At 33.3% G+C, this 14,199-nt stretch overlaps 1 protein-coding gene across 11 annotated transcripts in view; it reads right to left on the bottom strand.

Moving 5' to 3' along the window:
• The window catches only part of DMD (dystrophin), a 2,097,152-nt gene that overhangs the window by 1,166,370 nt on the left and 916,583 nt on the right, over positions 1 to 14,199 (bottom strand). For all 11 annotated transcript variants that reach the window (XM_087859359.1, XM_087859361.1, XM_087859356.1 and 8 more), the window contains 4 exons: positions 8,473 to 8,595; positions 5,952 to 6,089; positions 3,056 to 3,208; positions 2,005 to 2,187 (listed from right to left, as the gene is read on the bottom strand). In XM_087859359.1, coding sequence (XP_087715485.1) covers positions 2,005 to 2,187; positions 3,056 to 3,208; positions 5,952 to 6,089; positions 8,473 to 8,595 — 597 coding nt within the window. The remainder of the gene's footprint in view (positions 1 to 2,004; positions 2,188 to 3,055; positions 3,209 to 5,951; positions 6,090 to 8,472; positions 8,596 to 14,199) is intronic.

Raw genomic sequence — 14,199 nt, 5'->3', positions numbered from 1 at the left:
TACTTCTCCCTCTCCCTCTTCTTCTGCCCATCCCTCTGCTTGTGCTCGCACACTCCCCCCCCTCTCTCTCTCAAATAAACAAACAAATAAATAAATAAATAAATAAATAAATAAATAAATAAATAAAATCTTTAAAAAAACATATTCCCCACTCTAGGCACCTTCTGAATTTTGGTTCTCTCGGATATAAAATCAAGAAGAAACCACTAATGGGGAAAATACATCTTAGCATTTACTATGACTTTTAAAATTTTATACTGGTTTACACGTTTTTGCTTTATTTTACCAATCATCACTATGTTTTACAAATATGTGTTGAGAACCCTTTATGTATAAGGACATAATGACATTTTAAGTGGGTGGTTTGTGGAGATTTTTGACCCTGTGTCCATTTAACTATAAAATGTTAATAACTTACCTTGACCAGGTTGTAAAAAAATATAATCCTGCATATAGGATGTGTCAAGATATGGGGAAAATTGAAATGGAGGAATTAGTTAGTAGTCAGATAAATCAAAGCAAGGGACTTCTCCTTGAGTGATCTATTAAATTCAGTGAAAATATTTTACTTGAATTTTCTTTATGGTTGCCTTAATCTTTCAATTCATTTTGTATCCACAGACACAGGCTTTCTGTTAGTGTAAGCTTCAGTGATTTATGACATATTATGTTCAACATCTAATAGGAAGGATAATAGGCTGAAACGTGCAATCAGCTGGAATTGGACTTCGAATGTAATACAGTCTCAGTATATTATATTACTTCTTCCAAGTTCCCAGAATATTCAGCTGCTATTAAATCTTAGGGTCCTGGATTTCATCAAAAACAGTGTATCCATGGATTTCTCTAATGTTTTGTAAAAAGAAGTAACAATAATATGTAGTATATTTTCCCTTGGTTAATAAGCAGTATTAACAAAATTATATGCTTATAAAATAAAGCTATGCTGTCTAAGGCATATTTTTAAAATATCCCATATTAAATGGAATCAACAATATCACATAAGAAATTCCACAAAGTCTCATCTGAAGGTTGAAACAAATGAAATTGTCATTTACATAGGTCAAAAATGATTGAATATCTGTTGGCTTCATAAGATTCAACCTAACATATTAAGAAATTCTTATTTCCCAGCCTTAACACATTTGTTTTGTGAAAAGCACTATTTTTGCATAATTACATAGCAGTAAACATTCCTCTTCACTTTATGATATCTCAGAATAGGAACAAAAAATGTACTTGTTAGAAAAAATCCTATGGTTTATACCCTATTACAAATAAAGAGCTAAGAAGACCAATCTTATGATTATGAATTGCCTTTTTAAGGAAAAAAACACCAAATACCCATCCAGTTGTTTGAAAGAAGAGTTGTTCCTTTTCCCTTTGGCTTGTAATATTTCAGTGGTCACAATATTTGATATTTTTCAATCCGCTATCAGTTATAAACCATCTTACTAGGCATCCACTTCTAAAAAGCCTTTTAACCCATGAAGTAGCTAAGCCAGATACGAGGACTAAACTACTATTCTTTTACGTCAGTGAGATAAGGTCCTTATTCAAGTTGATATAAGAAGATGTCTCACAAAAGATTTATTATTTACCATGTATACATTAAGAAAGTAAAATTAGCGTGGGATGATCTCAGGAAAGCAATACGTATTTTTGGATTAGACACTGAAATAATGTAAATGTATGATCAATTGACAAATTCACATTGCCAATGTTATGAAAAAAATGATGTGGCAAAACAAATTAAGATGCAGTTTTCATTTCTGGTAAAGGGCCTGTTCCCTATGTGCTGTTAATTTGTTGTGTTTTTAATCTGAAAAACTAATCACTAGTGTTGCAGAAGCCCAAAGTGAGGGGAAACTGCTCACTTTCAGAATGCATATTAGAAGTCTGAAATTGCACCCAGTTGTTGTTGTTGTTTCCATTTGTTAGTAGGCCTCTGGTATTAGAGTAGTAGTTGCAAACACATACGTGGGTTTGCCAATAACAACTCACAATTTGTGCAAAGTTGAGTCTTCGAAACTGAGCAAATTTGCTCTCAATTTCCCGCCAGCGCTTGCTGAGCTGGATCTGAGTTGGCTCCACTGCCATTGCGGCCCCATCCTCAGACAAGCCCTCAGCTTGCCTACGCACTGCATTCAGCTCCTCTTTCTTCTTCTGCAACTCACGATCAATTTCCTATTAAGCAAAACCAATACAGGGCCCAGGGCAGTTAGCTAACCACATCAACCAACCTGCAAGCAGCACATACTTCTCTCAGAAATTTCAAAGGCTGTTGTCATTTTATTGTCACGTTCCGTAATTTACAAATACGGAAGCCATCACTGTCATCTTCACCCAAGAATCCAAATGTTATTTCAGTTATCCTTTGAATGCTCAGTTTTAGATATTCTAATTGAGGAAATATTTAAATTCATCTAACATTTTTCTTTCTTCTCAATTCCTGTGGTGTTTTGGGGGCTGACCGAAATTTGAGTGACTATGCATTATTCCTCAGGGATCATCCACATAGAATATAATTTAGAGGGTAAGTGGTTATTTATTTTCTTTTTAAAGTTTTGAGGAACTCAACAGAGAATGAAGCAAAATAAAAAGTGTAAAATAATAACAGAAAAAAAACATCTTCGGACAATATGCAAATCAATCTATAGAGATTTGACACTGATGTGTGAAGATGCTTTGATGAAATGAATGTGCTAACATGAGAAAGAAGTCGTCCATATAGCGATAAGTCATTTGTTCATCTGGAACAAAGATACACAAAGTCAATTACAATTTTACCACAAAACATATGACATTTCTTAATTCATTTTACATTGTCTAGAAATAAAACATTTTATTCATTCCACATTACGTCAATTGAAAAAAACACTTAATACAATACATTTACCAAAACAAAACATAATACAAGGAAATGCAGCAAATCAGAGAGAACACTAAAAGAGGAAACAACATCAACAATTTTAAATACGATCCACAGATGTTAAGGTAAAGAAATTAAACTGTAGCAATAAAATCTAGTATTGACATTCTAAAACAACATTACCTTTATTTTCCTTTCATCTTTGGGTTCAGGTAGGCTGGCTAATTTTTTTTCAATGTCATCCAAGCATTTCAGGAGATCATCAGCCTGCCTCTTGTACTGATACCACTGGTGAGAAATTTCTAGAGCCTTTTTTCTTCTTTGAGACCTCAAATCCTGTTCATGGTGCAGATATTATTAAAATATCAATACATATGTATAGTACACCTCTGGCTGTAGTTATTTACAAATAATGAACCCCTCATCTTCTTGTACAGCTTCACTTAAATTCACACTTAAATGCTAAATATACAAATAGATGATGAAATTGGGTATTTTTGTGGCAGGATCTATTCACACAAAGCTAAGGAAACTGGACAACCCACTTAAAGTATTTTCTCCTGGCATGTTCAAATTTGTTCAGAAATCTTGTCATATTTAATTGACTACATGAGTCAACTAAATTATCGTGTAGTCTATGTGAAATAGTTTAGTATATGAATACACTTGTATTAACCAGACACTTGCACAAATTTAATGAGTTTGTACTTGACTTTTAAAATAAATACAAATTCTAAAATTTTGTATCTTAAGCCCTGGGATCATCAACAAAATTTTAGGTTTACATAGCCAAGCAACTACATTCATGGTTTTAGCAGTCCCTGTAAAAATTTTCATAGGCCGTGAATATTTTGTGATTAGAAACATAAAGTCATCTTAGTTATCATATAAATTGTCTTGAGCTATATATTAGAAGTGTGAAAGATATATATCTGTGAGTGTACATGAAAATGACAACTATTATAAAAATGCTCTTTCTTTTCAGGCTTCCATGGCCAACTTTTTCTTATTATATCAAATCATGTTCCAAATGCAAAATGATGAATTAGTTTAAAAAGAAAGGGAAGTGCGCGGTTTGCAATCAACGTGATGAGATAAATAAGGGCAACAGCTTAATAAATCAACAAAGGAGGGAAATTAATCATCTTGCTCCTTACAAGCACACCCAATGTCTTCCCCGATCAATAGAATTTGTTGTAATGCCATTTTATGATAACACAAGGGAACGTAAGAGCTCAGAATACAGCTTTCATTTCTTCAGAACGGTAGTAATTAGGGTTTCATGTACAGATTTAACTGGAGCAAAAGAAAATAATGAATATCAAAGAACTGCTGAAATATTCATTGCTTTGGAAAAGTTCTGACCTTCTTTGAAATATTTCATAAGGACTAGAACTGGAGCCACTTGGCAGGTTAATATAGTTACTGAATTTGGTGGTGTAGATTAGTTTGGCAAGTGGAGTAGATTTTCATAATCGCTTTTAACATTTATTTGCAAGAATGATCTAAATTTCATTCTCCATTTTGTTCAAAATTGAGGATGTAAAATTTACTGCAGTTTACATTTTTAGTTGAATTTCTAAACCTCCTGTGGAGGTAATAAATGCCTGGGATGAGCCAGATGGAATGCTGCTTTTTTCAAAGGTACCAGGATAAAGCCACGTGAATGAGCGCTGAGCCATGTCTTATTCGTGATACAACCCACATCTTTGCCAAGAGAAAGGGCTTGTGGTCATAAAATCTCAAACTCCTTTCATTCCCTAAGCACAAGGTGATACATAATGTGTAAAGATATTTAGAGACATTATATAGATTTGTATAGAGATATGCCAGATAACCATTAAACACTGCTGTTCAGTAGGACACATATCATCATATGACCACTATCGATGCTTCAGAAAGCCTGGTCACAGTTGGAAGTGTGTGAATTACACAGCTTTCTGATTTTCTGAGCACATTATGGCTTGCTCTTGCACTCCCTCAAGGAAGAGTCCTTTTCTATTTACTATATTTATCAGCAGTTACCTTCAGAACACCTGCTGGCCAATTAGACTTTCCTTGTGGATTCCTTGCAGGCACAATATTGTGTAATTACATTCTCAGCAGTGTTTATTTGGTTGTCTGACTATACGGGGAAAGGTTTTATACTCTTATTTGCACATAGAGAGCAGACTTCATCCACCAATAGGTGGATCTACCCTCATAGCTACACAGCTCTACAAGAGTGATTTACAATGAAAAGCTTAGCAATTAACAGTATTAGAAAATCAGCCATGCATGCCAATAGGGAATACTGAAAAGCACATTTAAAAAATAAAAGGTTATTTCACAAAATTCTTCACAAGTCCAGTGTCATGTCAAGAGCTTCCTAAATATTATTATAAAAACACCAACACTATTCTGTCCTTCCTGCACACATCCAGATGAGTCACATGGCTGCTTGAGGCTATACGCTATCGCTGCTTAATACGAGAGCGCCAGTTCTTCTTCAAGGACATTAGCTTTGAGGATTCCTATATAAATGAAATTAGACTCTGTAGATGCTTAGTTAGTTGCAAAGAGTGACTCTCTTAAAGGCAAAATGAAGTTAATTGAAAAAAAAATTAAGTAGAATCCCAGGCCTTATTAAACAAATATTAGGTTACAAAATAACTGGACTTACTTTAGATAAAATCAATAAAATATAGGCAGCAGAGAACCCACAAAATATGAACTGGTTTTTCTGGCTGTTAAGCAGGTCTTTTAAGACAAATGTAAAAATAATGTAAAAATAAACTGTACTAGAAAATTAAACGTATAAACACTATGAATAATGCATTGTAATATTTTCCAAGCACTACTCAGAAAAATTTGTCTCATCCAAAAAAAAAAAAAATCCCAATTTTTTAAAGCAACACATCTTTCAAAATCAAAGACACCACTCAAATATGTTAAATAAAGCGCACACACTGAACAGGAGAAAAAAATGTATTTTCTGGTGACTAAGATTCTTAAGCAGATTTTATTTATGCACAATATAGTTTACCCTACATATGAAAAAAAACACAGGCAAGGTATATTATAATTTTAGCTCTAATACCTTGAGAGCATTATGTTTTGTCTGTAACAGCTGTTGTTTTATCTTTATTTCCTCTCGCTTTCTCTCATCTGTGATTCTTTGTTGTAAGTTGTCTCCTCTTTGTAACAATTCTTTTACAGTACCCTCATTGTCTTCACTCTGATTAAAAACAACAAGTACAGTCTTCATTTTGGTTTTTAAAAAGCTGTACATCGTTAACAAGAGATAATAAAACATGTTATTTAAACACACACAAAAAATCCAATTTAAGACTTTCCAGGAAATTTATTCTAAGATACTGTGCTCATAGTTTTGCTTTTATATGGTTTACTTGAGCTTTGAAAAGAAGCATCTAGGAAGGATGCCAACCAGCATGAAAGGATACACCTGATGAGGGGCATATGTAGGAAGATAGGGTTGAAAGGTACTTCGTCATTTCAGACAAGGCATCAATTGGTGTGAAGCATTCTTCTGGCTTTGATTTGTGGTAGATTTCCAGAAATTAAAGTTTGGGGAAGTTAACTAAACATGTCATCTATGATGTTAACTAACCCATGTAGAAATATGGATGTAGATGTGTGTCAGATGGCAACGATTCTTAACGTTTTAACACACTCACTCCTAAGTGAGCAGATTTTAAATGCACGCTAATTTTTAAAAATTTATGTTAAGTAACCTGTATGTCCAAATATTAGGACAAATATTAGGGCGTTAGTAAAAAACGATGTGTTCAATGGCTGCAAATATTGCAATTAATCTCTAAAAATATGTCATATATGCATGTTGTTTTTAAATAAATGCAATCCAGTAAGTATTAAAATATAGATTAGGAAAATTCCTTGAAAATTCTTTTCAGTATGCATTTAGTTTTTTAAACTCCAAGAGTAATATTTTCATTTATTTTGAAAGAAAAGTTGAATAAGTGCCAGTCTAATATAGTAGCATATGTAATCATGTGATTTTTCACTTCTAGTTTTCTATCTTTCTTTCAACTCAGTATATGAAAACGTTCTTTTGAGGAGGTTCACCCTGTAGTGGTACTCAAGGTACTCTGATGAGCTAAGAATAACAAATATTAGACGATTTTTTAAAAGTCACATGCATGTGTATTTGTGTGTAATCATTCATAGTCCTCAAATGCTACCTATCTAAATCTGCAGTGCATATTTAAACTGCTATACACAACTGAAGAATTATTTATTTTTCCAGAGGAATGACATTTTTATCTGAGATTTGTCAATTACTAGTGTAATAAAATAATATAACACAGACATATGTTTTTAATCTGTGAAAGACCTTACTTATTTTAAAAAGTCTTTCCCCTTTAGTCTTTCCTTTGCTGGGGCTGAGGACAAAAAAATAAACAGCAACAAAAAATCCTGCTTCACTTCTTCCCCCACAGCAGGTAAGGGCTAGCCACAGGGCAAAGTTGGTGAACAGCCCAAGGGGTAAACAGTACTCTTTTTCACTTCAGTGCCCTCTGGTTTCTTCTTTGACATGAAGGAGTGGTAGCTGAACCTCAGCGTCTTGGAAAGCCTCTTCTTGGCTTTCTTTCACTGAGCTGAGTTGGCAAGGCTACCAAACTCCATACCCGGGGAGTACTGATTGATTCAGGCAGCTCTAGGAAGTCAGAATTGATACCACTGCGAATTAAGATTGGTGGAAAATAGTTTTCCTATTGCTTCACATGCCTGCTATCTAAAATTCATATATTGCCTTTTAATGTCATTTTAAAGCATTGTCTGAGAAGTTCCTAATATTGATACATGTCTGAGAAATCTCAAGCATGATCTATGTAGAGGTTAAGAATGCCATATTGGTGATGGCTGTGGAAGAGGGACAAGGCAATTGTGACAAGGACGTGGAAGGAGAAGAAAGTCAGTGAAAAGAGGTGTGATGCAGAAATATTCAAGCCAGAGAGAAATGTAAGAGACATTTCAAAATTAATCAGGGTTGAAGGAGAATGTTATGAGTTTGGGAACAGCCCACATGGTTATATTTCTTTACTCCCATGAAATAAGCAGCATGAATTTATACACATTTTAGACATCTACTGTACTATTTAATCACCTTTTTGTGAAAACCACTTTGTGGTAAACTTTGATACATAATTTTTATATTGTGCCTAATAACCCTTCTCTGAAATAAACGTTATAGTACCCAAATCATGACTGACACAAATCATCACCCATCCTTGATGGATGAGTGTCTTATTAAATTTCCAGTCTATTTTCTAATTTAACTCTCCCCCCCCCATTACATTTTGTCCTCTGAGTTTGAAAACAGCACAGGTCAAAGCAAAACTGCGGAACTACTTATTAGGAAATGCAAGTGCTCCTATGTGACCATACCACAGTAAGTTGTCATTCATAATAAACGTTCAACAAGAATACTTTGCATTTGTAATAAATCATTAGAATCACAAAATGTGCAAGGTATGCACTGAGAATTTAGTTGGAGACTTGAGTTATCTAATTTCTTTCCAAATATTTATTTCATTTCTACTCCTAGTTCATTCACACTTTTATCACAACCAATTTACCATATCTTTATTGAAGTCTTCCTCTTTCAGATTCACCCCCTGCTGAATTTCAGCCTCCAGTGGTTCAAGCAATTTTTGTATATCTGAGTTAAACTGCTCCAATTCCTTCAAAGGAATGGAGGCCTAAAAAAAAAGATAGTGCTAATTTAAATCAAAATTACTTTTTATTAGAAACATAAACCGAAAAAATTACATTTGTTCAACCTCCTGTTGCTAAAATAATGACATGCATTATGTTTCCATATTATATTTTATGAAAGCTTTGAAATACAACTGGGAAAGTACCTGAGGATGCAAATAAAGACAAACACTTAACATCATCAGAGCTGAACATACATGCAAGATAATGCAATTCGTCATTCTCTTTTTTCGACAAAAGTCCATTTCCATATATTTGATTGAGATAATTGTTAATATTCTAAAGTTGAATTTGATATTACTTAAAATATTCTGATATAAATACCATTTGTATAAATACGTCTTATCAGAAATTGCCTCATTCATCAAGTAACAGTAACCTCAGGTAGAAAAGCAAAATTGTCTCCTTACCCTCAGAAAAACTACGTGGAAATCTACTCCAATATTTTAAATGACATTTTTAGCATGGAAAATTTGACAGGCACGCTCTCATAAGACAAACAAAGCCATGAGCTTGCCTTAGGAATACTTTCTTTGGTAGCACAAAAAAATTCAAATGAATGAACCCAGGATATTTCACATAAAAAATCTGAATATATGTTTTCCAACCTTACAAACATCACAGTTTCTTTGATTTTGAAATTCATAATGACGATAGTCTCAAAAAACTTTAACACCCCTTTTTCCTGAAGAAACCACCTGAAGAGGAGTGATGATTAAAAAATACATTGGAAATCAAATATATATTCAAAAGAGTAGGCAAGATTTAATTATCAAAGTTCGAACAGTTAATAAAATAAATATGCTATTGATCTTTACCCTGTATTCAATTTCTTTGCATTAAAACACTAAAAAATATTTTATACCTGATAGCTTCTGAAAACTCATAGATGACATATAGAAATCTTAATTTTCTTACAGAGCTAAACATTTGCCCATTTGGAAAACCAATTAAGTAATGACCCCCTGTGTCTTATGCCAGGATGACAGCATGCATCAAGACTGGTCCCCACCTACTGTTCCCCATCACATTCCCAGTCAGTCTTACTCTTTATTAAACGGCATCTCCTAGAGGACAATAAAGATAAGTTGTTCAAGGAAAAACCAAGTATCTACTCATGAAGAAGTGAACAAAATGCTATTCACGAGAACGTGATTCGCACACACAACACGAATAAACACTTATCTGTTAGGCACTTACACACACCAGAAAGGATTTATGGGCTCTTTTTAAAAAGTGACTTATTTTCAGTATTATTTTTAAATCCTAATTAACACTTGCAACTTGAAATGTCATAGTTGGTTCTAGAACCAGTACAGAATGGCATTATTGTAAATATGCTTCAGGGATGTTTCTACTGCTGTATTATAAACATACTTCTACACTCTCAAAACATATTGATCAAAGTATTATAAAAGCAAAAAGATGAACTTTTTGAATCATAACTAAACAATATTAATTTGATACTATTTTGTGTTATTGAATTGTTCATGTTTGCTAATAATTAGAGCAACTGCATTGTTCTACATAATTATGTGAAAATACAATGATAGGTATTTTTAAAATAACTTCTACTGAGTGCTTGGGTATCAAAATAACATGGGTCCATTTGCAGGCACATTTATCTATTTTACTTTACACATGCTCCCTCTCTAGCTCACCCTCTCTCCCCATAATCAAATACAGAGAGTAGTTTCAAAGGCTCAGAACTTGGCCCTCCATGCATCTTTCTCGATACTCCTTGCCTAATGCATTGTATTATCTTTCCAAATATAACTATAACTTTCACAGTATCTCCCAGATATTCATCTTTAACTGAATTTTGAATTCAATATAGACTCTCCGATAGCCAGCTGATTTCTCACATGTCTAGAAACGAGCTTACTATCTTTCCCCTCAAGCTGGTTACAATACCAACCTCCCTAGTTCTATAAATAGAAGACCTTTTTTCTCAGTCATCCAGGCTTAAAACGCAAGTCATTTTTCAACACTTCACCCTAATATCTAATTAAATCAAATCATTGAGAATTCATTCACCATGATCTACTTGCTTTCTATTCCCAGAGATACCATCTCTTCTAGTCCTTACACAGGAGTTAAGGCAATGATCTCCTTCTCACATGACCATTTCCATCCTGTGCACTGTGATCAGGTCAATATGTTCCAAAAACATGGCTTTCATTAAGGTATTTCTCTATTCAAGAAGTACAAGTAGAATGAAGTCTAAATTCCAGCATGATAGTCAAGGCTTCCCCTAATATTGCCCCAAGGACCTTTCTAGCCTTATTTAAGTCCTCTTAATATCAACCGTTCTTATAGGGATATTGGTGAACTCTGGGTACTACCCCACTTCTTGGTCCTTAGAATGTTTTTTTAATGTTCTGGTGAAAAGCCTAAGCTCCTGTATGAGAATGCCAAGATTGAATCTGGGCTCCACCATTTAGTAGCTGGGGGACCTTGGACAAGTTACGTGTCCTCCTTGAGCTCCAGTTTATTTGTAAAATGAAGATTAAAAAGGATATATACCTCATAGGGCCGTTATGAGGATCAAATATAGTTAGAATGTTGTCTGAGATACAATAAATGCTCAATCAATATGGGTTATTATTTTCTTCCCAAATCCTATCTATCCATATGACATATGATAAATGCTCGGCAAGTATTGACTATTATTGTCTCCTCTCAAAATCGTACCCATCCATTGACTCCATTAAAAGATCTTCTTTCGAAAACACATAGTTTATGAAAGATGAATACTTGTTGATAGAGCATTTCCATTTTACGAAGGTAACTGACAAAATCATTAAATTCCAGTGGTGAGCATGGAGAAACTGAGACTCAGTTTGGTAACACTGTATCATTCTGAACAACAAAACTTGTTGCTTAATTAATCTGTATCAATGCAGAGGGTAGTTTCAAAAAGGATGCCAAAAGGCTCTGTATCTGTTCTGCTCTGTGCAGTATTTTCATCAGGAATTGTTTGGAGACACAAAAATCATGCAAAAAACATGCAATGAGATGGATGAGTTCCATGAACACCCCATTGAGATAAGGGATTTGTCGGTCTTGTTAAACCTGGAGTCATTCCTAGTACGTAGCAGGCAGTCATAAATGAATATTGCCTGACAAACTAAGTAAACGAATGACTAATCATGGGGTAGTAGAATAAACATTTCAAGGAGCTCTTCAATGGTCTAGAATTTTAAATAACCCAATTTCTGTTGTATAAAATCGAAAAGACCTGATTGGCCAAATGATAGTAACAATGATACCACAAAGTACAAAAACAATATAAGCAGATACAAATAGCTTTTAGGAAATACTAGTACAAAAATGATTTACTAATTAATCAAGCAAGATAATGCAAACTTAGATTTTATTAGTATAATACATAGGGTCCGGATTTCCTGATCAAAGATTACCCTGCATTTGTTAAAAAGCCCATTATACAGGTTAGGGATTTGAATTATTCTGTGTGGTTCCAAAGTGAGTAACTTGAATCAATGGGTAAAAATTACCTGGAGCCTGAATTTTAGCTTAATACAGGAACAACTGATTAGGGCCATAAATGTTTTTTTTTTCTTTTTCTTTTAAAAAGCACTAATTTTAAAGTAGTGAGTTTCCCATTGCTGAAAATATACAAGCAGAGGCAGGTTGGTGATGTATTAGGGTATATATTAGAAATCAGGCACTTTTCACATGAACACTTTAAAATTTTATCAACTTACAGTAAATTCTCTCTTCTGAATTCAAAGGGTGTTTGTACATAGCAATGCAGCTAAATAGAAATATAATGCAAGTCATATATGTAATTTTAAATGTTCTAGATACTAAAAAGTAAAAAGAAATGAATGAAATTAATTATAATAATATATTTTATTTACCTAATTTCCCAAAATATCATATAAGCCTATAATTGATATAAAATTAAGAAGATATTTTACATTCACTTTCTCATATTAAGACTTCAAAAACCACTATGTATTTCACACTTCCAACTTCTTTTTCCAATTTGGAGTAGCTACATTTCAAATGCTCAATAGCCATATGTGTTCATGGCTACCTTTTTAGACAGTACAGGTCAGTAGTAATTATTATAACTAAGACTTTGAAAAGAACAAATAGCTCCTTATTAGTTTGAAATATATCACAAGAGTAATATCTTACTAATGAGAGTCAAGATGCTGATGTTTTAGTTAGTAAATTTTAGTGGATCTAGACAATTCTTATAATGTCCATCTCATTTGCTTGCATTCAGATATGTTCTCTGAGAGGAATTTTCCAGAAGCCTTCAGGGGATAAGAAAACTTATGGGAATGGGTTCCACATGTTCTATCAGTAAGTCTCTATTCCTCATTTAACGTGTACAGTACCCTACACTGTACTTCAGTATCTCTCACATATTTGAATATAATGTTATTTCACTTTTGATGGTTTATTCTTTGTCTCATCAGATTTTTTAATTCCTGAAGTTCAGAATATATCTCAGGTACTCTATTTTCCATAGCAAATATAACTCCTTTTTTTTTGTGTAGAAAAGGTACTTACTATACCAACTACTAGTTTTAGAACATCCAATATATTAATTGAATTAACCAGTGACCAGTCTTCTAACCAAAATAACCAGAAGTACTCTACCCAATGATTTTGGCTATACTATTGGCCCGATCAGACCAGCCATTTGACATTCATGTGATTAATACTCTTTGTTCAGATACAAGAAGTTGGGAAAATTTAAATGCTTCCTTAAGAGTTCACTGGTTTACCATTAGTCATAACAATCCTGCTACAGAAGGCACTTCTCTGACAAATTATTTTTATGTATCATTCCTTGGTCTTTGTTGTCTTTGTAATTTAGAATTATTATAAAAGTTTATCAAAGAAGTGCATAATATGCAAGCTTCCATAATTTAATAGCTCACTCATGAGTCACCAAAATTTAAAACATATAAAGTATATAATGCCTGCTTTTTAAATTCAGAGTTACGATAAATTATTTAAAGAAAATGAAAGCAATGTGGATAAATCATCTTATTATGTAAATTACTTCTATTGATTTCAAAGAAAATATATGACCACAGAAGAACTAGAATCACAATTAAATCACACAATGTTAGACGATGCACACAAGATAGGTTTTAGAATACACAGAAAATAATCAAACAAAGATTATAATATTGTAGGGAAAAGTATAAACCAAGCATAGGTTTTGCACAATTTACTTTACTTACCTTTTCATCTTAACAGCTTTAACATGACTGTGCAGTCATACAAAATACAAATCAAGTAAAACATAGGAACGTTTAATAAACATACAGATAAACGGACACAAAAGAAAGAAGAGACAGAGAAACTGAGAAAGACAACACTTTGTTTTCCTTGATTTTTTTAATGTTTCAGATTGCTTAACAGCTATTAATTGTGCTTTGCTGTATGATTTAGGATTAATGAAATTTAAGGCTTTGTTAAAGTCTTAGCATTAAAGGTGACTTATATAACAAGTTAACAAACAATAACAGACTGAAAAAGGCAAAATCAATTACAAATTGATTCACTGTAAATTGGGAGCATTCAAATTACTCAGATAC

Source organism: Ursus americanus, chromosome X, assembly GCF_024610735.1.
Source record: "Ursus americanus isolate L20-20 chromosome X, mUrsAme1.1.p, whole genome shotgun sequence".
Taxonomy (NCBI): domain Eukaryota; kingdom Metazoa; phylum Chordata; class Mammalia; order Carnivora; family Ursidae; genus Ursus; species Ursus americanus.
This window is presented reverse-complemented; position numbering and strand designations above follow the sequence as displayed.